This window comes from Rhinatrema bivittatum, chromosome 2 (genome assembly GCF_901001135.1).
Source record: "Rhinatrema bivittatum chromosome 2, aRhiBiv1.1, whole genome shotgun sequence".
Lineage (NCBI taxonomy): Eukaryota > Metazoa > Chordata > Amphibia > Gymnophiona > Rhinatrematidae > Rhinatrema > Rhinatrema bivittatum.
In genome coordinates this window covers 618,805,259-618,831,868 of record NC_042616.1, presented here as the reverse complement: position 1 = coordinate 618,831,868, position 26,610 = coordinate 618,805,259, and the positions used below count along the sequence as shown (strand labels likewise).

Genomic DNA, 26,610 nt, shown 5'->3' with positions numbered 1-26,610 from the left:
GAATGGGAAAGTCCGCGGCTCCAGCCACACTGGAAGGCCCAACAATGGTGGCGTCCATGCCGTGTCGGGTGAAGCAGCAAGGAGGTGAGCAGTACCTGCTCACAGGGGGACCCGCAGGCAGGGTTCCATAACACTCACAAAGAAATTCAATGAAAGCAGAAACAGTTCTTTGTGCACCAGTGTGTATATAGAGTTTGCTCAACTCTTGCAAGTATTCAACACAAGGGAAAGCAGTTCTTCGTACTCCAACAGAGGCCTTATTGTTTCGCCAGTAGTGGCTTCTTCAGGAAGAAGAAGTGAATATGCATCCAGAAACTCACAAAACTGATAATCATTCACATGTTCTAGTATAGTTAAAAATCATGTTGTGCAAAATTAATTTTGTCCGACAAGGACATTTATGCTACATGATCTGAAATACAAATACTTAAGAACATACATTCCATATAAAAAATTATAGATCTATATCAGAGTGGCTATTCAAACGGAGCTTACCTCAGCCTTCCTTCCTCTGATAAAGCCGAGAATAAAACCTCAGTGAGGCTGGATCCCGCAATAATACAAAAGCGTTTAATACGGAAAGATGTTAGAACACCAAAAATATTCTAGTAATAAGGCTGATGTTGTTTTTAAAAATAAAATCTTATCAAAAGGCTTCCCATTCAATTGTATTTAAACCACCTGGGTAGAGGGCTTACCATTTAAAAATAAACTCTTGCTCTTGGGCTGAAGTTGCAGGGAAATGTTGCCTCCCCTAGCTAGAACTAGGGGAGGCAACCTAGTTCTAGCTAGTTTCAGTGTGTGATTATATTCTAACCAATGTTTCACTAGGGGAGAGTTCAGTTTTCTGGTTTTTATGCAACTCTTACGTTATATGATGCGCGTTTTGATGGCCAGCTTTGTGTGACCAATATACAATTTGGAGCATGGGCATTGAATAGCATATATCACTCGCATAGTGTTGCAGTCATAGTGTGCTCTGATTCCTCCAGGGGTCAATCTGACCTTATTGACTCAAAAAAGGGCTGTCTGAATCATCCACACCTCTTCTCACTCAGCTTGACAGCATGGATGTTGAGTGTTTGCTGATTGTGTCCCTATCCTCACCCAAAGACGCTCAAGATACATTGGTATCTGTCAGGAAGCGCTCAACCAGAAGGGCTTACAACTTTAAATGGTAAATGGTTTTAATCCTGGTGTCAATAGAGCTCCTTTGACCCATTTGTTTGCAAACTGCGGGAACTGCTTCAGTACTTATACTCTCTTTTCTCCTCGGGACCTCTTCAGTCAAGGTGCACCTCAGTGCCATAGCAGCCTATGATGTTCAAGAGGAGGGTAAAAAGATATTCAATCATCCTTTAGTGTCAAAGTTTAGGAGAGGCCCATGGCATACCAAATCTTTGATGGCCAAACCACTTGTCCATGGGATCTTAATGTGGTTCTGGCACTGCTTATGAAGCCACCCTTTGAACCAGTGGATTTGGCTTCTTTAAAATTTCTCACATGGAAAGTGTACTTCCTTGTTGCTATTGTGTCAGCCAGAGGAGACAGAACTTCATAGATTGGTACATTAATTTATGAGATGTTTGCTTATGTTCTTTGGATTATGTTTTAAAGATACTACTTGTTTTGTGCTTCTAGTTTTGTGGTTTGATTTTGCATTATATTTAATTTTAATTTTATTTTTAAGGTGGTGTTTGCTTACATTATTTTATCTTTTTTGCATTTTATCATATTTTATGAACATTCTATTTTGTAAACTTCTTAGAATATCTGATAGGCGGTATAGAAAAACTTGAAATAAATAACTAAATATGAAATAAATAACTAAATATGAAATAAATAACTAAATATGCAGCTTTAAACATGCTTTCTTGAATTCATATACTGTTTTTTGTCTCAGCCACCTGTAGTGGAAGGCTGTTTCATGCATCCACTACCTTCATCCCATAACCCCTTGTTCTAGTGTCACTTTTTCATTGAAAGAAGCTGGCCTCATGTGCATAAAAACCTTGGGGATTTTGAAATATCTTTATCATGTTGCTATCAGATATCCCCTATTTTGCCTTTCCTCAAGGGTATACATGTTTTGATCTTTAAGTCTGTCCCCCATATAGGGGTAGATTTTAAAAGGAGTGCGCATGGCCTATATGTGCGTGCACTACCCGGCGCACGCACATATACACCTGATTTTATAACGCACATATACGTCTGATTTTATAATATCCAGGGTCAGCACGTGCAAGGGGGTGCACAATTGTACACCTTGCACGCACCGAGCCATGCTGGCTTCCTCCGTTCCTTCCCTCCTAGCCTGATCTTCCCATCCCTTCCTCTAACCTTCCCCCCCCTCCCCCCCGGAGCCCTACTCTAACCCCCCGATCTTTATTTTACCTTTTGCGCCTGCCTCCAGGCAGGTGCAAGTTGCACACGCCGGCCGATTGCCAGCACATGGTCTCTGATAAGGCGGCAAATGGCGCAATGCCAGGAGCCACTGACCTTGCCCCAGCCCCACCCACGCTCCACCCCTTTTTTCAAGCCCCCGCGTCCCGGGGCTTTACGTGTACTGCTGGGCCTTTTGAAATCTGCCCCATAATTTAGAATGAAGACCATTGATCATTGTAGTAGCCACCCTCTAAACTGACTCCAGCCAGCTCCCCTGCTTTGGGTAAAAAAGAATTACAACTACACCCAAAATAATTTTGGTAAGAATTTTCCTTTTATTCCAAATGTACATGCATGTATGGAGACAGAATTACTATATGCTAATCTGAAGAAATCAGGAAATACACACCAATATATCATTTCCATTGCTCAGTATGGCACAGTAGCTCATGGAACAGCTCCCCTATGAGGAAAGACTAAAGAGGTTAGGACTGTTCAGCTTTGAGAAGAGATGGCTGAGGGGGTATATGATAGAGGTCTTTAAGATCATGAGAGGTCTAGAATGGGTAAATGTGACTCGGTTATTTACTCTTTCGGATAATAGAAGGACTAGGGCGCACTCTATGAAGTTAGCATGTAGCACATTTAAAACTAATCGGAGAAGGTTCTTTTTCACTCAATGCACAATTAAACTCTGGAGTTTGTTGCCAGGGGATGTGGTTAGTATACTTAGAGTAGCTGGGTTTAAAAAAGGTTTGGATAAATTCTTGGAGAAGTCCATTACCTGTTATTAATCAAGCTGACTTAGAAAATAGCCACTGCTATTACTAGCATCAGTAGCATGGGATAGACTTAGTTTTTGGGTACTTGCCAGGACTTATAGCCTGGATTGGCCAATGTTGGAGACAGGATGCTGGGCTTGATGGACCCTTGCTGTGACCCAGAATTCTTATATAGTTATATATATTCTTATATAGTTATTAATTGGTTGTTTACAATTTTGAGTGGTCTTGCAACATGATATCTTTTAATAACAGCGCTGTTACTTTTCTGTTTTTAGCAGTTTATGTCCTTTATTAACAATAATTTTGCCTGTGTAACCAACTATTTCTAGCAAAAACAATTTTTCTAAGTGAAAAACAATATCTAGTCTGAGCTGACTGTGACTAGCTGAAACTTTTCTTCAGTTTCTTAATTTCTAAGTGTCACTATCAATTAGAGCAAATGCAATGCAGTATAATATATTCTAGCTCATTCTGTAAAACCAGTACAGAGATTATTTAGCTAGGCCATGAAAAACAAAACATGGGTCGAGTTGGGCCCTCTGAGATTCAACAGTTATATACCTAACAGTATGTTACTTTTTTCTTAGGTTGCAAGGTATAGCAGAAAGAAATGCCTGATATGCAGTTAGTCCACAGTTCTCCCAAAGAAGACAAGAATCCTTTGCCTGGTAAGAATCAGAATTTATAGCTGTGTGCACATATTATCATTGTTCCTTTTTATTTCTTAAGAGGTTTTTCATAGTTTTAAGGCTTGTCTCTCCTTATCTGCATTAACTTAGATTGAATTCTACAATATTTAGCATATCATAGTTGCTTATTGTGTATTGGTCCATATGCACTTAGAACAGCGCTTCTCAACCGGTGTGTCACCAAGCACCGGCAGGTGTGTCGCGTGCTCCCGGTCTCTCCCGCTGCTCTTCCTTCCCTGTGCCGTTGCCGCCGGGCTATCAGCACGTTCAAGCCCAGTGGGAACGTCAGCGGTGCTAGAAGAAGCTGTGGCACCTGCGGCTGGTCTTTTCTTCTTCCTGCGCCTGCCCCCCCCCCGACCCGGAACAGGAAGTGATACACAGAGCGGTGCGCGGGAAGGAGAAAGGCCGTGCCGCGTGGAAAAGTAGCAGCGGCGGCAGCAGCATCGGCCCCCCGAGCAATCAAAGCAGACGGTAATCGGGAAAGGAGATAGCAGCATGAGCCTCCCGCGGCCGATGGGATTCTTCTTTCTTGGCCTGCAGGGGCTGGAGGAGGAGGCTGCTGCAGTAACATTTGTGCTCGGGGTGGGGGGAGGGGGGATGAAGTGAGTGAGAGAAAGAGAGAGAAGCAGCCAGACAGCCTGTGTGTAAGTGAGAAAATGTATTTGATTGAGAGCATGTGTGTGATTGAGAGAAACTGGTCAGAGAGCTGATGTGTGCATATATGTGAAAGACAATGAAAGTGACTGCTCAGGGAGATGACTGATGTGTATGTGAGTGTGAGAGAGAGAAAAAGCATGGAAATGAGAAATCTGGGTATGAGAGAAAGCATGGGAGTAAGAAGCCTGATTATGTGAGCGAGAGCATGGGAGTGGGAAGCCTGTGTGTGTGTGCGTGCAAGAGAGAGAGACTGGTTGGTAAGGTGACGGTGTGTGTGAGAGAAAGAGACTGGTGTGTGTGAATGTGAGAGAAAGAATGTGATTCAGGGAATTAGAAGCCTATGCACGTGGAGAGCGAGCATGGAAATGAGAGAGAGAGACTGGTGTGTGTGTGTGTGTGTGTGTAACAGAGAGAAAGTGATTATGGGAATGAGAAGCCTGTGCATGTGAAGAGAGTGAGCATGGGAGTGAGAAACCGGGGTGTGTGTGAGACACAGCATGGGAGTGAGAAGCCTGCATATCTGAAAGAACATGGGAGTGGGAAGCCTGTGTGTGTGTATGGCATGAGAGAAACTGTTCAGGAAGGTGACTGGTGTGTGTGTCAAAGACTGGGAAATGATTGGTGTGTGAGAGACAGAAACTGGTCATGGGGGCATGACTGGTATGGTGTGTGTGTGAGAGACATGGGCCCTAAGGAAGAGGACCATGAGTATAGAGCTTAGCCACTACTGCTGATTCTGGTGTGTGCTATGGTCTGCATGGAAGAGGAGGAGTAGGAGAGCTGCTGGAGGGGATAAGTAAAGGTGGCTTTTTAAGTTTATTTTTCTTGATTGACTGTCATTTTAATGATTTAATATTATGTGATGTGTCTGCTTTTTTAAAATATTTTATTGGTGTTTGGAGAATTTATAATAGTTTTTATGAGTTTTTAATTGTTGGATGTTATTCTGTTCATAGCTGTTTTGAAACATTTATTCTGCTTATTAGTATAGTTTTACAATTATTTCTGAGTGGGGATCTATAGTAGCTTGGCTTGTTCTGTTTTCCTAATAGGAGGTGTATTGGTTTTTAGGGTCTGATTTAATATTTGTAGTGTTGCCTTTTCATAGATAGGGTTGCTCCTGTTTGAGTGAGTTCCATAATATAGGTGTAACTGTGTGCGGATTAGTTTATGTGCATTACTACAGATCCTGGGAGTATGTTAGGTCGGTTCTGTGTCTGTTACCGAGATGAGATATTTTACTAGCATGTAAGCGTTTGTATCAGTGTTATTTGTTGTGTTTTCTCAAGAGGACATGCATTGGTGGTAAACTGCTGTCTTTTCATAAGTAGGGCTATTGAGCCTGGAAGTAAAAGGAGTTTGAGTTGCTGTTACTGAGATGACACCAGAACCAGAATATCTTTTTTGTAGGGTGAGTTGTATGGGGAATGTCATAATTCTGCTTTACATCCATTATTGTGGGTCAGGGGGGTTCCCGTGGATGCAAACTGTACTTTTACATCTAGTCCCATGATGGTCATGGGTCAGTGTGTCATGCATGTGAGAACCATCTGTCAGATGTGTCCCAACAGAAAAAAGGTTGAGAACCACTGACCTAGAGTATATCCAGGCCTAATTGGTTGAGGAGTTACCTGAATAGGCAATAGATAGAAATGTTTGCTATGCATTGATTACCTGTCTTTTCTTCTACCTAAGAGGTTCTCTTATATCTTCTACACAAGAGGATCAAAGCTGAAGCATCAAAGAAATCTTTCTGTTTTCAACCTGTTATGTTTGTACTTGGTAGTGGGCCCTTGGTTCGTGGTGAGAGCTGACTCCACCCACAGGGAGGAGCCCTGTGGGGACTCACCATGACAGGCGGGGTCTCAGCAGTGATGGACACGAGAGGTAAGAGAGCTTTATTATAAAGCAGAAGAAACTTGAGGAGCGGGTTAGTAAGCACAGTCCAGAGTTGAAAGTTCTCAAGCTGGTTTCTCCGGTAGTGGCCCGCAGAGCGAGGTAACCCCGGGATTACTTCCTCCTGGTAGTTCTTGTGCAAGGTATCTCTGGTAGTGGCCCGCAGTGCGGGGTAGGCCGGAGGCTGGTGTTGAAGTAGGCACAAGGCAGCGTGGATCCGGTAGTGGTCCGCCTAGCGGGATAACCCGAGAATTCACTCAGTGTGAAGATAGGAGAAGAGTAGAGCAGAGTAGAGTAGAGCAGATCTTGTATTCACTCCGATGTGTCACAGTGGAGGCCCATGGTATGGGAGCACTGGAGGAGTCGTCCGTAGTAGCAGCGAGAAGAGCTCACTAGACTAGAGAATGTGAGACTTGCAGAGAAGGCTCTCCGAGGAGCGGATAGTCCTGAGTGCAGCAAGTCCCCCGAGGAGCGGGTACCTGAGTCACTCAACTGGAATGCAACAATAGCGAGGCGAAGCGTCTCTGAGTAGCGGAATTAAGCAAGACAGAATCCTTGCTAACTCGTAGGTAGAAAGGTCCGGTAAGTTTAAGTGCACATCGGCAAGTGATGTCATGCGGTGGGTTCGCCCCCGAGGTTCCTGCCATGACGTGGATAAGAAAAGGGCAGGCACGCGCATGCCCTAAGTCACACCTGATTCAAGATGGTGACCGGGATCACCCATGCCGTCCCGGGGAATGCCAGGGAAGTTGGCGTGCAGAGGCAGTGGTGGCCATCTTCCCCAGAATCGGAGCTGCAGGGCAGAAAGAGGTGAGCAGCAAAGGTTGCCTTGACAGCCACCAAACAACTTCTTTTGGTGCTGGAAGCCTCCGAAGAGTCAGCGAGCGAGGATGTGGTAACCACTCCAGCAAGGTTTCAAGGACAGGTTCCGCAGAAAACATGGGGAGCACTCCATGAAGTTAGCATGTAGCACATTTAAAACTAATTGGAGAACATTCTTTTTCACTCAATGCACAATTAAACTCTGGAATTTGTTGCCAGAGGATATGGTTAGCACAGTTAGTGTAGCTGGGTTTAAAAAAGGTTTGGATAAGTTTTTGGAGAAGAAGTCCATTACCTGCTATTAATCAAGTTGACTTAGAAAATAGCCACTGCTATTACTAGCATCAGAATCATGGGATAAACTTAGTTTTTGGGTACTTGCCAGATACTTGTAACCTGGCTTGGCCACTGTTGGAAAAAGGTTGCTGGGCTAGATGGACCCTTGGTCTGACCCAGTATGGCAATTTCTTATGTTCTTATGCTCTTAAGTTGCAAAATGTGCAAGTGTGATGAAATAATCCTCTGTATTTAGTCATATGTATTAGAGAAGGGAATAACACACACTGTTCTGACAATAGTAAGATGGGGCTGACTAATTCGAAGCAAATCTCAGTATGCATGCAGTCCTCTCTTGTATGCATGCTTTACCATCTTAGATGGATAACCCGCATTCAAGAAACTTCTTACACATCTCACAAGCTTACTTCTCATACTCTTGACTGGTTCCACATAAACATCGCAATCTTAAAAATTGTTCCATATGTTTGTTGTTATGTAGATTTTTAGGGAGAAAACTGCCATAACGGAGCAGTGTGTTTGTTTCTATCTGATATTTTTGTGTGAATAGTTTAGAAACGTTAATTGTTTCTAAAATTGTTCACCTCAAGTCGCGAAACACATGCCCTTTTTCCACACCGTGTGACACCAATGGAGCTGTTAATTTTTGGGTCTTTACAGCTTTTGTGTTCAAGTAACCATACCCAGATTTTTCGTTTCGTGCGTCCCACATAAATCATGTTGCACGGGTACTGAAACACATATACAACATTGGTGGAATTACAGTTTGTAGGTTTTTTTAAAAAAAACTTTCTGATTCGAACCCGGGTAAAGCCAGATTGCTCCTTTCAAACTTGGATCACACATCTCACATGCACCACATGGGCTATTCCCTGGAGCTTGTTCCAGGGGCCCTTCTTCAATTCCTGATTTCAAACACGCCCTTACTATTTTGTCCCGTATATTAGAATTTCTTGTAAAGGCTATTAGGGGAGCTCTTTCAAAGGGGGTGGTAGCAGCCAGTATGGGCATCTCAGAGGGAGGGGTAGGCCCCGGGGTTGCAGTAGTGTCTAGACGTGCCCTAAGATGCTCCAAAGAATTTGCCAGGAGCTCCAGGTAGTGCTGCTGATATTGTATTCTTTGTGCCAATCCCGGTATGGTTTGCAGTTCCAAAAGGTCTGCTGAGTCCATGTGAAATATCTAGCTTAATTAGTTAGGGATAGTAACTGCCACAATAAGCAAGCTATACCCATGCTTATTTGTTTACCCAGACTAAATAATCCAATTCTTGTTGGTTGTTTATAAATATATCCACTTTTCTTCATTCCCCCTGCCGTTGAAGCAGAGGTTTATGCTGGATATGCATTGAAAGTGAAGTATCAGGCTTATTTGGTTTGGGGTAGTAGCCACCGTAACAAGCAAGCTACTCCCAGCTTTTTTGTGAATGCAAATCCTTTTTTCCACATTTCCTCTTGCCGTTGAAGCTTAGAGCAATATTGGAGTCGCATTAACCATGTGTATGTTTATTGAATAAGGGTATTACCTCCAGGTAGTAGCCGTCATTCCCGTGAGCCACCCACTCTTCATTCACGTCCTCTAGACTTTATGAATCCACAGTGTTTATCCCACGCCCCTTTGAAGTCCTTCACAGTTCTGGTCTTCACCACTTCCTTCGGAAGGGCATTCCAGGCATCCACCACCCTCTCCGTGAAGAAATACTTCCTGACATTGGTTCTTCCTCCCTGGAGCTTCAAATCGTGACCCCTGGTTCTGCTGATTTTTTCCCGACGGAAAAGGTTTGTCGTTGTCTTTGGATCATTAAAACCTTTCAGGTATCTGAAAGTCTGTATCATATCACTTCTACTCCTCCTTTCCTCCAGGGTGTACATATTTAGATTCTTCAATCTCTCCTCATAAGTCATTCGATGAAGACCATCCACCTTTTTGGTCGACCTTCTCTGGACCGCCTCCATCTTGTCATTCACATAACTTCACTGATTTACAGTGATGGGTGATTGAGAAAAATCACCCCTTCAGTATGTGAAGAAAGTTGTCAAATGAGACTGAATTTTAGTGAACAATATTGGATATACACATTGAATACTGTTACTCCACCCAGTCTTAATGCTGAGATTGAATGGTATTCACTAATATGAATGTATAAGGGATACTGATGATGTCATTGTCATAAAATATTCTGATTGTTGAGTCACTTTCATTAAAAAAATGAACAGGTCATAAAAACTCACATGCATGTATCTCCTGGTTTTGGCGCTCGCAAGGCTTTTAAAATTGACCAGATAGTTATTAGCAATTATAAATTCCAGGTTAAAAATGAAGCTCGCAATCTGGGTGTTTTACTAGATTTGCAGTTTGTCACAATGATCATAAATCAGTTGAGTGGCCAAATTAGCCTTCTAGAAACTCCAGCTAGTTATGCCATTGAAAAGAATGTTACCTTTAATGAGTTCAAACTTGTTGTACAAGTTCTTGTTCTAAGTCATTTAGATTACTATAATTCTACTTGCCAGCTTATCTACTTAAAGTTCTACAATTTGTGCAAAATGCCATGGTAAGAAAAATATTTGGCCTGCAATGGAAAATGAGTATTATTTTATATATTAAAGAGTTCCATTGTCTGCCAACTGAGCAACATATACAATTTAAAGCCATTGCTTTGATTTATAAAACTATGTATAGTGAATCCTTTTGTTTAAGAAGTAAACTCAATTGGTATGTGCCATCACATATGCTTCACTTTTCTTCGATACATGATTACCATTTGCAAACTACAAGAGTGTAAAATTTCTCTATAACTGCTCATGTTTTCTGGAACACTCTACCAAGAGCAAAGTTATTTACAGTTACATAAACAGGTGAAGGGTATATAAAGATTATATATGCCAAATATAACTCTTAAATATAGCAAATATTATAGGGGGCCTTATAATAAGCACTACTGGTATTACTACCTTCATTGCTTAATATATAATCATCGGTCCCAAATGTCTACCATTTTATAGTATTTTTTTGGGAGTTTGCAAAATAAAAATGTTTTTAAGTGAACTTCTCTTGCTGTGACTTCTTTTTGTTAATATAATCCAAAAAGTCCTGATATGTTCCAGTTTTGAAACTTATTTCTGCAACAGGGTATTGGAGTTTCACATGGATATCTATAAAAGGAGCAAGCAATAAGTAGTTAATATAGAAATCCACTGTGTAGCACACCAAGCAAAAGGACCGCACTTACCATCTTGTCCATCATTTAGTGTTTGGCGCCAAGTGTGGTGCGCGCACGTTATAAAATCCGGAGTTGGCACGCGCAAGGCGGTGCACAATTGTGCACGCTGAGCCCACTCCGAACCACGCTGCCTTCCTCCGTTCCCTCCCAGGTCGCTCCAAAATTGGCCTCGGATGGAACTTCCCTACCCTACCCTCCCCACCCCATCTTCCCTTCCCCTACCTCCCCCGCCCTTTCCCCCCTACCTTTGTTGATTTCTTTTTATTGTTGAAAAAATTACTTCAGCCTTGGGGCTGAAGTAAGTTGTGCGCGCTGGCAGTCGGCCAGCACGTGTTCCCAATCACAGCAGCAAATGGCCGCTGTGCCTGGAGCCTCTGGCCCCGCCCCGCTGCCTCCCCTTTTTGCAAGCCCCGGGACTTAAGCTTCCTGGGGCTTTACGTGCGTCGCCAGGCCTTTTTAAAATAGGCCCGGCGCACGTAGGACCATTTACACGCTTAACGTTTTTAAAATCCGGCTCTTAATCCCTGACATGTCTGGCAAATTTGGTAAGAAAGACAAAGAGAAAGGAAAGGTTCAAGAAGCCAAGATGGTCAACATTTAAGTCCTCTTTTTTGGTTCTTGTTACTGCAGAGGTTTTTATAAAATGCAGTCACTGAAGTGGAATGACTGTCTCATTCACTTTTTCAATAGAAAGTGGTTCGTACTGCTGATTATCTTGTCCAATTTACTCTCAACATGTTTTCAAATTTGATGTTTATATGCACAGTTTTCTGTTGGCGTACTATTTCTAGTCATCTCCATTTGACTTTTACTGCTTGTTTCACTTTATATTATTTGATGAATATCCTTACATTGTCGGGCAGATTATAAAACTTATGCGCAGGCATAGGCATAGGCAACCTGGCGCAAACAAATCTACACCCGAGGGAAGCTCCGATGGCTGTCCAAAATCGGAGCGGCCTTGGAGGGAACTTTTTTCCCGGCCTACCTTCCCCTCCCTTCCCCTATCTAACCCACCCCCCAGCCCTACCTAAATCCCCCAGCCCTACCTAAATCCCCCCCTACCTTATTTTATTTCTTACGCCTGCCTCTTGCGTGCGCTGGCACGGCAGGAACGGAGGAGGGCGCCGGCACAGCAGGAACGGAGAAGGGCTCGGGACACGCCCCCGGACCACCATCACGCCACCGGACCGCCCACTTTTGAAAGCCTTGGGACTTACGCGCATCCCGGGGCTTGCACGCACTGCCGAGCCTATGCAAAATAGGCTTGGCGCGTGCAGGAGCATATTTTCTCAGGTTACGCGCGTAGCCTTTGAAAGTCTGCCCCTGTGCTGTTGGGTTGCAGTTAATGAAGAACCAGATATTTAGTTGCAATGCCAAAGAATAGGGGAATGTATTTACCTAATGTATGTTTACCCTTATGTACCTGGGCAACTGCATTGATCTATGTTTATGGTCATCCTTTTTTATCGATTCTTTGGTTTACCTTCAGCTTCTTTCTTTTATTGATACTTGTGACCGATATGCCCTTTACATCAGACGTACAGTTTTGTTTTTATGCATAGCAGTTGTCTATGCAGATATTGCAGATTTGTTTTTAATCTTTTGTAGCTATGAATTTTCCTTATGTCTTCCACATATTTTATTGACGGGGTATTTTGTCCACTGTAATGTTACTATTCCTTGTCTATGGGCAGAGGTGGCTTTATAGCAATGGTTTAGGGCTGTAAATCTTTTGATCTTTTTTATTTCTTTTTTCTGTTTATACATATATAGTTATTTTGGCCTCTTCAAAAAGAGAAGGTCCCAATACTGTGGGGCACAGCTGGTCACTGTGGATGGTGGCACCTAACACAGTAGATGGGTTGAGGGAGGGTGATAAGGGTGGGGGGTGGACAGCATATGTTTTTGTATTTATTTGCATTTTTGGTTCTCAATTCCATTTTTTTATCTGGTTTTCTTTTTCCATTTTTTGGTGGCTGAAGGTGAGCAGCTTCCAAACTTCAATTTTGTCACATTGTGTAAGCTTAGCCAGTTTCCTTGGATTTTATGCCTACTGCTTTGAGATGTGCAACTTGGAATGTTTCTGGCATTGGGCTGGTAATGAAAAAATGTTAAATCCTTCAATATTTGAGATGCCATTGTATAAATGTTGCAGGATAAATTGTTGGATGTTGTATACCTTAAATTGAACCACCAATGGACAACAAGGTTTACTTTGAATCTTCAGGCTCCAGTACAGCTGGGGTTGCCATTTTAATAGATAAATTGGTGCCATTTCAAGAAAGCTCAGTCACTATCAACAAAACAGGTTGCTACCTTATAGTACAGGGTACTTTACATTGTGTTCCCATTGTGTTATGTAATATTTATGTGCCCAATTTTACTCTCATTTTTATTTACAGAATATCTCTCAGTTATTGAGAGCTCTTTCACTTACTCCATGTTGGTGGTGGTGGGGGGGGGGGGGTGGACCAGACATAGTCCCATCATGAAGAAGGTTTCTGGCCATTTAGTTAATTCTAACAGAGAGACTGCTATGATTTTCCTACCTTTTATGGGAATTTTTTCTCTAGTGCCTTGTATAATATCTTGAAGAGCCACAAACATATCTTTCTTCAGTGAATTTACCACATATTTCTCACCATCAACTAGGGATGTGCAGAAGGAAAAATTTGTTTCGACTCGGTTTTCGTTTCGCCGGGACCCAAATTCGTTGCATTAGTTTCATAGGGGGGAAAACCAATTTGTTGATTAGTTTCATTTGTTGCCCATTTTCCCATTAAAGTCAATGGGGGAAGTATTTGCAGCCTATTTTTGGCTGCAGAATTGGGGTTTTCTTATCAATTCTGATGAAACTTCTGGGGAGGAATCATCAGAACGAGAAAAGAGCTCCAGGGTACTTAGACTGTGGCAAAGTGGCACCAAATGGCATAAATAGCCTAAGGCATTGTAAAGGGGCAAAGGGGTACCAGGAGTGGCAAGAGTGCTTTAATAGAGATGCAAACCAGAAGCGAGTGTGTCAAAAACACACCACAGCATTAAAAGAGAGCACCGATAACAGTTGCATGAACCCTCGAAGGCAGCACGACAGGCAAAGTGGCAAGACAAATGGCATCAACATCCTACAGCACAATGAAGAGGGAACATAGCAAGCAGAGTGTCAGAAAAAAACCACAAGGCGCTGATAAAGGGACAAAGCAGCAAAAAGGCTAGCACCAACACACTGAGGAACCATGATAGTGGCAAGAACACCACAAGGAGTAAAGTGAGTCATCTGGTGTATGGCAGCAAGGCAGGGTGGCAGAAAGTTGATAGGGGCAAGACAGGCTGGCCCCGAAGAGAGTTCCCTTTCCTTTGTGCAGGAAAGGGCTCCCTAGAATGGGTTCGCCCATAGAGTGGGGTGTTTCCGTTGGCATCTAGTGAGCTCTCACTGGTCATTTAAAATCTGGTGGACATAGCAGATATACAAACGAGAATTTTGAAGGCCAAGGCGGAGGAGGTTTCCATATGAACAACGGTTCAACATGGGTCAGAGGGAACTAAGAGATAGGCTGGCTACACCCGGGGAGAGTTCCCTTTCATTGTGCAGGAAAGGGCTCCCTGAAATGGGTTGGCTACTAGAGTGGAGCACAAGCCTTCAAGCGTGGCGACTCAACGTGGAGGAGGTTTCCATGTGAACAGCGGTTAAACATGGGTCAGAGGGTACTAAGAGATAGGATGGCTACACCCGGGGGCAGTTCCCTTTCCTTTGCGCAGGAAAGGGCTCCCTGAAATGGGTTGGTCTTAGAGTGGAGCATGAGCCTTCAAGCATGGTGAGTCGACTTGGAGGAGGTTTCCATGTGAACAGTGATAGAGGTCAAACCCTTGTAGGGGCAAACGGCCTGCACAGACAGGCACAGTATTAGAGATTAAACCCTTGGAGGGACGTAAGGCCTGGATGGACAGGCATAGCATTAGAGGTCAAGCCCTTGAAGGGATGTACGGCCTGGATGGACAGGCACAGTGTTAGAGGTCAAGCCCTTGAGGGACATAAGGCCTGGACAGACAGGCACAGCGTTAGAGATCAAGCCTTTCTAGGGACGTACGGCCTGTATGGACAGGCACAGCGTTTATGGTCAAGCCCTTGTAAATATCCAGAAGCTATTAACTATACTTATGCACTTCAGCTGATGACAAACGATCTTGAAGAGCTCTCAGAAATTAGAAAACCACTTCTCAAGTCCAAATCTACAATATCAACCTATGTTGACTTTGTAGTTTACACAGTGCCTCTGTAAACTTGGGGAACACAGAGGATGAACTAGAGTGCGACTTCCACCAGTTTCTGTAGTACTAGAAACATTATTGTTGGCACCTAAGAAAGATTTAGGGAAAATGGCCCATATTATGAAGGTCATGAAAACTATTGAGCATATGAAATATCAAGCTCCAAACATCTTCAGTCAGCTTTTTATGTTCTTACATTCCAAATGTTGCAAAACAGGAAAAAGAATATTCTGGAAAGAAGTGATACATAAATACATGAAACTGAAATTAGAAATACTAGAACTAAACACAGACAGGCACAGCGTTTCAGGTCAGGTACATGTGCTGATATTATCTGGAGCATAGAAGGCAGTTGGAGCTGCTGCAAGACTTTCAATTGCTTTTATGCAGCTTGTCATTCACAAGGAAAATTTGGAAACCCAAGCAAAGGCATGTTTATTTTCAAAAACACTAGCATTTCCATCAACTCTGGTGCCAGCCTTGCGCGGTGAGGGCTCATGATATCCCCTGTCATTGAAAATACACATTCACTGGGCACAAGGATTGGTGGACATGACAGATATCGCTGAGCCACTTTGGCTAGGTGTGGCCAGACAGTGGACTTGTGTGCCCAATATGCCAGTAGATCTATCTTCATGTCCTCTGTGGGCTCTGAGAGATACCGTGTCACTGACATTTGTGCTGGTGTGGTGTCTCCTTTGCTTGGGTGGGCTGAGAGTCACTCAGGCCAGCTGCTTTCTCTCTAGCCAGGGCCAGAACAGATGATTTTTTATGGGCAACATGGCTTTGGCATACTGAAGTGGAGGAGGAAGTACTAGCTGTCGCTAACAGAGTGCTGCTCCCGCTTGGGCTAGCACTATTCTCTGAAGTGCCCGCTGTTTCCTCCTCTGCTTCATGCCTAATCTATTTCTGCCTATGGCGCTCCTGTTCATGGACTTTTACTAACAGCAGGTACTTCACCAATAGGAGACAATCATACTGTAGGGTGAGTTTCCCTTTCACACGGGGATTACAGCCTGTGGCGAGCATGTATGTGTGGTCTTTTGTTAAAGGTCTTAATCTCTCTTGCACCTCCTTCAGCAAAACGTCCAGACAATGCAGCACCTCTGCTGTCATTCCCTCTTCCTGTTTAAAGCCCTCCAAATTTTTCTACAGAAAGTTAACTATAGGGATGATGTCAGCCAAGGTGCACTTCTGGAACTCAGCTCCTCCGTGGCATCCTTGAAGGGCTGCAGGAGTTTTACCAGCTGACTCATGACTAACCAATCATGATGCCCTAGGTGACTTATGTCCATTGCCGCAGAAAGTTCATGAAGGGGTGTCTGCTGCTCCACTAACCTCTGCAGCATCATATAGGTGGAATTCCATTGGGGGGCAATGTCTTGAATGAGATGCTTGTGAGGTATCTCCAAATCAGTCTGCTTTTGTCGGAGAACTTGCGCCCCACATCTGTATTAACGTATGCAGGTATTCATTCACTTGGAGATTGGACTCCAACCCCAGAGCTGACTTCACTACCAAGTGCAGCGTGTGTGTAAAACATCGGATGTTCTGAAAGCCCCTGTCGCATATTGCCGTTATCATGTTTGCACCATTGTCTGTGTCAAAAAACCCTGCCTGAAGATTCCTGTCTCTCTGGTGAGGCTGCCAGCCTGCCAGAATGTCTGATGCATGCTAGAATATTGGCTGAGGTATGGGTATCATCCATCAGGTGGGTGTGCAGTAAAGCCCACCTCCACCCTGATACCTGTTCACTAATAGAGCTGCTGCCTGCCCCTGTCTCAGCCAGGTCCCACCAGTGTGCTGTCAGGGACAGGTAAGAGTGTGCAGCATTCAGTGCGGTCCAGATATCACAGGTGAAATGCACACTAAACTGTGCCTTAGCTAGCAGCTATTGGACGCGACTGCAACACTGGTTGTACAGGCTGGGGATGACCTTTCTGCTAAATGTGGTTCTGGAGGGGCCTTTCTAATTTGGAACTATGACCTTCAGCAAATACTTGAAACCCACATTCTACACTATCTGCAAGGGCTGGTCATCAAGGGCAATCATTTCCGCAATGCTCTGGTTACAAATTTTGAGGCTGCCTGCCTTCTTCCCCAGGATAGTGTTACCGAACACCACCCCATTTCCTCCATGGTGGGTTGTCGCTTCTGACAAATGGCAGGGGGCTGCTGGCCTGCCACCTGATGAAGGCCCCAGGGCTGGATGGATTTTCAGCAGAATACTATAAGGAATTGGCCCGGAGGGGGGGGAGGGGGCTGTTCGCCACGAACCAAGATGGCTGCCAAGATCTTGAGCTCCCTGCCCACCTGCCTCTAACTAGTTCCATAAAGTGATAAATTCGGTCCTAAGAGCAGCTAAAATGTATACTACCAATAGCCAGAAGCCGACCCAGCATCACGATGACTTCAAGAAAGCGGATAGCTGACCTACAACAGTTTTCTTATAACAAAACCGCAATCAAAAACTTCGACGAAGATGGCGGCTCCTCGGATAACAGCGAAGGGGATAGAGAGCCTAGCAATGGGGAAGCACCAATTTTGAACCCCCCCAATCGCATGAAAATAGACCACCAGATATTAGCGATCTTCCGACCGAGATGGAGCTCACCATGGAACTTTATAAGGACATGCGCCAACACAAAACTGAATTGCTGACCTCCATAACGGAGGTGCGAGAGGACCTCATGGCCCTAGGCCATAGAGTGGATGACATGGACCTGAGAATAGAGAATCATACCATTGTACTTACCTCCGTATCCCAAAAAATGAACCAGCTGGAGGAAAAAGTAGAGGACTTAGAAAATCAATCACGTAGATCAAATATTCACATTAAGGGCCAGGCAGAATCGAAGGAATTTGCTAACTGCCACCAGATTGCGGCTTCCATTCTAACCTTCTTGCTATCCCATTGGCAAGACCGGGGCGATTCTCACCTGATGGACCCCACCACTATCAAGATAGAACGAGCCCACAGGGTGCTGGGCCCATGAAGAGAAAATGCACCGAGAGACATAGTACTCAACCTACACAGCTTTACTCAAAAGAAGATCATGAACATTGCTAAAACAACGCAGGATTGGACCTGGAACAGGATAATACTTTCAATTTTTCAGGATCTTGCCCCTATTATCTTACGTAAGCACTACCAACTTTGAGAAGCCACGCAGGCTCTTCACAGGGAAGGGATTCGCTATAGATGGGCGTTTCCATTTGCCTTAATTTTTCAGGTGCAGGGGAAAACCTATCGCATCAAAACAATTCCGGAGGCTATTGAAGCTTTTAAACAAGCAGGGCTAATAATACAACTAACACCACCTTCTATAATCCCGCCCCAGTCACTGCTCACTCAACCCCCGCAATGGCAATGGACAGAGGGAGAACACCGAGCCTGGAGGCGAGCAGCGACAGCGGGGCCGACATCGGATGAGCAAGGATGATCGTCTACATGCTCTTGCTGACCATCACGGATATCGTTGGTTTATAAACTGGTACAGTCTTCTGGAAAACTTTGATAATATATGACTTTAAGTGTATCACTGGAACTTGGACAATTTTCTTTCTCTCACTTACGGCGTGTGGGGGGTTGTCTCGAGTGGGCAGCTTTCTGGGTGCGTTCATGCCCCCAAACGTAGAGACCCGCGTGGAGGGTTTTGCGGGTCCTAACTGGGATAGGGGGATCAGGGATTCCGTTTTCTACCTACTTCCATAGTATTAATCTTAAACATAATGTTTATGGGATAGATACCTATGATGATCTCTGGCTGATAGTGTCGGACATGAGCAACAATAGGAGACATATTATTCTGCATATGTCGCAATAACAAATGGTGCGAATATTTTCCTAAAATGTTAAAGGCCTTAACTCCTACAGGAAGCGCTACCTCTTGCATAAGGAATTACTATCCCAAAAGGCGACCATAGCTCTCTTGCAAGAAACTCACCTGCGCAAACAGTATGAATATGTTTTGAACTATAAAGAATATCCTCATAGATATCTAGCTGCCAGCACAAATGCAAATCGTTACTCTGGGACAGGTATTCTTATATCTACAGGATTGATACACGAATTACTGTTTAGCTTGGCCGACCCAGGGGGGGCATTTTGTTTTTATTAAAATAAGTGTGGATTCCACCATTCTCTCTCTCTCCTTACATTATATACTCCCAACTCAGAACAGGGGCCTTTCTTCGACTCTATTCAGGCCATATTAATGGCGCATACAGAAGGCTACCTGATAGTGGGTGAGGACTTTAATGTCACACTAAACCCACCTGTGGACAACTCCTTACTGAACCCACCATCTTCATATTATCCTAGAGGGGGGGCTAGGCGTAAACTAATTACCCTAATATCAGACTGGAACCTCATAGATATGTGGAAAAACTACCATCCCTCCTCGAGGGTATACACTTTTTATCCTGTCTCACAAAAACCTACTCTAGGATAGACTTTATCCTACTAGACAGAACTTTGCTGCCTCGAGTTGAAGCTACAGATGTGGGAGTAATCACATGGTCCAATCATAGTCCAGTGTGGGTTGATGTGTCCCTCCAAGAGCATAAGAGATCTTGCCATGCTTGGAAGTTAAATGAATCTTTGCTTAACGATAAGGTTTTTGTAAATAAACTTGATTCTCAACTACAGGACTACTTCACACATAACACTCCTCAGGACTGCTCATGGGGCACGATCTGGGAGTGCTCCAAAGTAGTGATCAGAGGACTGCTTATCTCCAGAGCAGTTGCTCTTAAACGAGAACAGGACACCCTACGTAAATCACTTCACACAAAAATTGAACACTTAGGACGTTTACATATGAGATCCCATTCGCATAAAATATACACACAATTATTGGCGGCAAAGTCAGAACTACATCAATTAGAAGACAAAAACTTCTACACATGTTAGAACTTAACAAACAGGCCCACTTCGAAGGGAGTGATAAGGCAGGCTGCCTCTTGGCACGTCAACTTAAATCTAAAACAGCCCAAAACACAATTGCTAAAATTAAGGATCCTTCGGGGAAATTATGCTCCGATACTGCTGATATTAGACAATGCTTCTCAGCTTTCTATACCGCTCTCTACCGAAAAGATCCTTTAATTAAGGCAACTGACATAGATCAGTATTTAGAACCTGTGACTTTGCCTATGTTAACAACAACGCAACAGCAAAATCTAGATGCCCCTATTTCATGTGCTGAGATAGCTTATGCTATTAAAACTTTGAAACCTAAAAAAGCCCCAGGATTAGATGGGTTCACTGGTGCTTATTATTACACGTTTTCCGCTTCATTGCTAGAACCTCTCGCTGCCTTTTTTAACTTTCTGCGGGAAGGGCAACCACTCCAACCCCACTCAAATTCCACAGGTATTACTGTTATTGCAAAAGCCAGCAGAGATCCGTCTTTATGTGGATCATACAGACTAATCTCTCTTATCAACCTGGATTTCAAAATTTTAGCCAAAATATTAGCCCTCCAATTGAATCACATCCTTCCCACACTAGTTCACCCAGATCAGGTGGGCTTTGTCCCACAGCGTACAGCATCCAATAATCTTCTAAAGATCACAGACCTGATCTGATGGGGAAAGCATAATCGGATCCCAATGGTTCTTCTTTCCATAGACGCGGAGAAGGCCTTTGACCTTGTCTATTGGCCATTTTTGTTTGCTATGCTGGAAAAAATGCAATTTGGACCCTTTTTTTTATCTTGGCTGTGGCAGCTGTACTCTTCTCCAATGGCGAAGGTGAGAGTAAACAGGGACTATAGTTGGGCATTTCCAATTGAAACAAGAACCCGACAGGGCTGTCCACTTTCTCCCCTTTTGTTCGCCCTTTTTTTTAGAGCCCCTGGCTACCAGAATCAGGTCTGATCAGAATATTAGAGGCCTTAGGTTGAAGGACTCTAATTACAATATCTCAATGTTTGCTGATGACATTATGCTACCCTCTCGGACCCTTATATCTCGTTAGCAGGAGTTATGAATGAGCTATCTTTAAATAGCAAGGCCTCAAGGTTTAAGGTGAATGCAGAAAAATCTGAATTACTCAATATTAATTTAGATAATGTTGAGGTTACCATGTTCAAGGAACAACTGCTGTTCTGCTGGGCTAAGTCCTCCATTAAATATTTAGGAGTCTATCTCAGCCCCAATATATCAGACTATTATGTGCCATTAATGAGGTCTATCGGGAAAGATCTTGAAAAATGGGATAGAGGTTTACACTCCTGGCTGGGCCATATTGCAATAACTAAAATGAATGTTTTACCTCGATTGCTCTATCTTTTCAGTACGTTATCCATACATCTTCGCACAGCTTTACTTCGTCAATGGCAGAAAAAGATATATGACTTCATTTGGCACCGCCGTCCCCCTAGAGTTGCACGCCCTGTCATGCAACAGCATAAAAAAATCGGGCGGCTTGGGGGTTCCCAATTGGATACTCTATTACGTTGCATCCCAGCTTAGGGCTCCAGTGGATATGCATCGCACAGATAGTGACAAGTGCTGGATACAGATAGAGCAATCTACTCTAAGGCTTATGCCCCTCTCATCACTCTTTTGGCAACCTTGCTCATTTTGGCATCTGATACATTGTTTATTTCCAGCTACATCCACTACTTTAAAAGTATAAGTTTCTTGGAGAGAGAGATTGATTGGGAAGTTTACGTATTACTAGCAAACCCACTTATTTCATAACTCACAGTTTCCAGCTGGATACCAGACTTCTTTATTCTCTAGCTGGCATAATTCTGGGATAGAAACCATGGGACATATATTATTACAAGGCACTTTCATACCCATGGATCAACTTCTCCGGCAATACTCTCTGAGAACCTTGTTTTTAACCTATGTACAAGTTAAGCATTTCGTTAACGATTTACTACGCAAGCGTCTGCTGCGACCTACTAGGTCTATCTTTGAGAATTTCTGCACCCATGCATCAACTATCAGGAGTACCATATCCAAAATTTACAGATTGATTTTTGGCTCCGCCACAGTGCACTCCCCCGTTTGTCTCCAAATGGGAGGCTGATCTGGGGAAACCACTAAGTCTTGAATCATGGGGGAAGATATAACTCTTTTCCAGTAAGTGTTCCATCTCTACTAAATTGCAGGAAAACTGTTTTAAAATGATTTATAGATGGCACCTCATTCCTGAAAAATTGCATAGAATATACCCCACAAACTCGGCACTGTGCTGGAGAAAATGTGGATCAATAGGATCCTACTTGCACATATGGTGGTCTTGCCCAAAAACTACCCCCTGCTGGTTGATGATCTCTGATTGGTTGCACTCTATTCTCAAAGTATACTTTACTCCAGACTTGAGCTCGGTATTGCTTAACTTACCAATCCCAGGGCTATCCACAATACACTAGAGATTTTGCTTACAGGTGTTTATCGCCACCTATCTCACTATTGCTTCTCATTGGAAATCAGAGAATATCCCAGTACTGTCAGAAGTCTTGAACCGCATCTACACTTCAAAACACTTAGACTTTTTCACGGCACTTTATAATCGTCTGGCCACTTTTCATAGAACGTGGAAGCCTCTTGCTGCATTAGTAAATGAGGGGTAGTTAGTTCTCTAGGTGCTATATGCCTAGCCTGAATACCCATAGCACTGTCTCTCCTGTTTCTCCTTTGCTTTACAAGAATTAAGCATAATCATTATTAGCTATATGTTCTGCCAGCCAGAGATTACAAACCATTACCAATCATTGGATCCCAACTGTATTTCTTGTTTCATGAAGCACTGTGTGTACACTTACCATTTGGAAGTTGTTAGTTCTTATAATATTACAAATGTCATGGGAAATGGGGGGTGGGGGGGGACGGGGTGAATGCAACACGCTTACTATGTAATATGTTTGTTATTATATCTTGGTTGAAATAAGCATTATAATGTCTTCAAAATCCAATAAAACGTCAATGATAAAAAAAAAAAAGAAATTGGCCCACAAACTAGTAGCTCCACTGGGGAAAATGTTCAACTACCTGAGATAGGGCCGTTCCTGCTGGCACCAAATCACTTAATTATTACTGTATTACCTAAGGTGGAAAAGATATCACATTCCCAGCATTTTATTGCCCTATTTCTTTATTAAACTTTGATATCAAATTGTTGGCATAGATGATGGCAAATAGGCTGGCAAAAATTATACCTCATGTTATAGGGGAAGAGCAAGTGAGGTTTATGCAGGGCCAATGTGCAAAAATGTTATTAGGAAGATTATCACCTCCTTTGAAAGCAGCAAAGAGCAGCACATACCATCTCCGTTACTAAGTCTAGATATGAAAAAAGCCTTCGATAGGTTGGAATGAGATTTTATATTTCAGGCACTGCAGGCCTTCAGGATAACAGGATATTTCACTCAAGTAGTGCAGACATTATATAGTGATCCCCAGGCCTATGTAGTGATAAATGGATACCATTCAGAAGAGATCTAGTTAAGTAGAGATACAAGGCAGGGATGTCTCCTATCTCCATTATTGTTTATTTTATTTTTAGTGCCCCTTCTCATGCAGATTAGAGAATATGGGCAATTAAAAGTATTCAGATAGGAGCTCAAGCAATTCACTCTTTCAAGTTGGCAATTTTGCAGATGATATTCTTCTGCATATTATAGCAGACCCACAAATGTCATTGCATGCCCTTTTGCAGGAATCTACTTTATATGGTAAACTAGCAGGTCTTAAATTAAATTAATTATGAACAAATTGAGGTTTTGCCTACTATTAGTCAGGTAAGGTAAAACTGGGGGAATGACTTCCGATGCATTGGGTAACAGATTAATTTCTTAATTTAGGAATTATTTTACACAAGGATCCAATACAACTCTGCAGAGTTAATTTTCAGAAGACGTTTAGTTCCACAAAAACTGTGCTGTGAAACAGGAGAGATTTCCCTCAGTCTTTTCTGGGCAGGATTAATTTTTTCAAATGATTATGTTATCCAAAAGGCTCTATATGCCTCAAATGGTGCCCTGTTACATGTTGAGGAAAATGTGAACCAGCTAAATAGAGTATTGAAAGGATACATATGGAAAGGTGCAAAATTAAGGATTGCATTGATTAAACTGTCGTGCAAGTGGGAAAATGGAAGGTTGGGAGTTGCGAACCTGAGATTATATCATATGGCCTGCAACCTGCGATATGTTGCAGATTAGTTGCTGGGAATGCATTTTTACTCTCCCATAAAAGTGGAGGAGGAATTGCATTCTTCATCCAGCTTGCATGGACTCTTATATTCAGTCTCTACCACCTCGACTTGTTATCTTAAGAGTAGCCCTCTAGTTGTCCCACTGATTAAGTCTAGGAGATATCTTTGTTCCTTATTTCAATTAAACAGATCAATCTCATAGTTCTTGTCAATGATTGCGAACCAAAATTTTCTACCAGGAGTATATCATCGGACTTTTGAAAGCTGGGAAGCCCAGGGTTTAAAAACGATTGCATTGTTCCTGACTGATGAAGAGATGACTGCAGAATTTAATACAGATAAAAAAGAATTATTTACATACCTGCAAATTCAACATTATATTCAGTCCCTTAAAGTACAGGACTGGATGGATGAAAACAGCGAATTTTTATCTGAAATGTTTGATGTGGAAAATCCAACTAGATATCTTATTTTTATCGTAAATTGAAGGAAAAAAGACCAAGTATAGCTTTTGGTGTTCTTTGAAGAAACTAAAACATTTGCTTGATCTCACAGACACCTAATTATGTGCAATGCTTTAAACAAATAAGAGCACTCACATGTAGTGTAAGTTTAAAAGAAGTACAATATAAGTTTCTGATGAGATATTACTTTTCCCAAAGAATGACATTTTTAATTAGAATTGCTCCATCTGACCTGTTACCATTCACAGACCTCTCTCGACTGCTGCCTGATAGAACGCCTCACTCATGCCGGTCTCCCGAAGATGCAGCCGACCACCATAGATGCAGTTCCAACACTGCTCTCTCATTAAGGGGCGGATTTTAAAAAGCATTTACATGCGTAAATCTGGGTTTTACGCATGTAAATGCACTTTACTCGAGTAAGTGGGCTTTTGAAAATTGCTACAATATATGCCATTGAATCGTCCATAGGATTTATTCGCATAAGTGCACTTTACGTGAGTAAATGGCTTTTGAAAATTGCTACAATAGTAGTTACAGTTATGCGCGTAACTCCTTTGAAAATTACCCCCTAATTGTGGGGGTGGAAGGGAAATAGAACCAAAAGGTTACTAAGAGCCAAGAGTAACAGATAAGTATGAGAAAAAAAAAGTGTGAAGCTTGCTGGGCAGACTGGATGGACCGTTTGGTCTTCTTCTGCTGTCATTTCTATGTTTCTATGAATGTTGGACACAATGTTGGACTATAGGTACTTGTAATTTCCTAGTAGATATACAGCTCTTATGTTTGGTCATACGGATTTGTATTTTCTTTTTCTGTGTTCCACGAACAATAAATTACATGGGCACTTAATGACATAAATAACATATTGTGATGAACAGTCTGTATGACTCTATATATCAAAATATTGTCCCAAGACAATAATGTTGCCAGGACTGTGTGATGGTAGTATCACACATGGAGCAGATATTGCACGCTCTCTGCCCTCTCATTTAATTAGTATGAATGTCTTTAGGACTAGGTAAAACAGAATTTACAATGATGTTTTTTAAATTCTTTCCTGTGCATAAGCAAGCATTGGGTTTTCTTGAAATATCGGATGAAAGCTGAGATTTGTTGGAATACTTTATCGTGCACAGTAACGATAATGGTTGAGATTTGTTAGAATATCTTATTGTAATCACTAACCTAATTTTTGAAAGTTTTTTCATTATCAAGAAGTAGCTATTGTCGCTCAGCATTCAGTGCTTTCTTGTGAGCCAGTTTTATAATATGCATGGGGTACCCACGATTCAGAAGTCTGTTGCATAAAACCTGAACATTCTGAAGATAATTATGTTTGCTTGAACATAATCTTCTGATATGAAGGATTAGCAAATTGGGCTGTAAGGATGAAAGCTGTCAAAACATAAGACATTGTTCCGGTCCATTGATTTCCTGTAAATCATTATTTCCAATATACTATTATTTTTATAGATCAAGATATCTAAGAAAGGAAGATGGTCAATGTGATATTCCATAGTGATCTGTAGATGATGGTCACATGAATTGAGCCACTCAAGAAAAAGCTTCAATTGATCCATTGTAGATGACCACAGAAAAAACAAGTCATCAGTGTATCTTGACCATAAGTGGATGTGCTGATAAATATTGATGAATATAGATATTCTTCTTCAAAGTTTGTTACATACAGATTTGTGACATTGAGGGCCAGAGTGGCCCCCATTGCTGTTCTGTTCTTCTGAAGATAAAACTTATTCAGAATCAGAAAAAACTGCCAAGACATGGTGATTTTGGCCATTTCGACAATGAAACATTGGGTATTCGTTGTGCTCTGAGTCATTGATCTAATACTATCTCTATTATATTCAGTGATTCAGACTGAGGAATATTTGTGTACAAAGACTGGATATCAAGAGATGTCAATAGAAATGATGGAATATCACAA

General features: G+C 42.5%; 1 protein-coding gene across 1 annotated transcript in view; it reads left to right on the top strand.

Annotated features, from left to right (window-relative positions):
- The window catches only part of LOC115085327 (coiled-coil domain-containing protein 178-like), a 205,574-nt gene that overhangs the window by 41,857 nt on the left and 137,107 nt on the right, over positions 1-26,610 (top strand). Inside the window, exon 2 of the mRNA XM_029591203.1 lies at positions 3,758-3,838. Coding sequence (XP_029447063.1) covers positions 3,781-3,838 — 58 coding nt within the window. The 5' untranslated portion in view covers positions 3,758-3,780. The remainder of the gene's footprint in view (positions 1-3,757; positions 3,839-26,610) is intronic.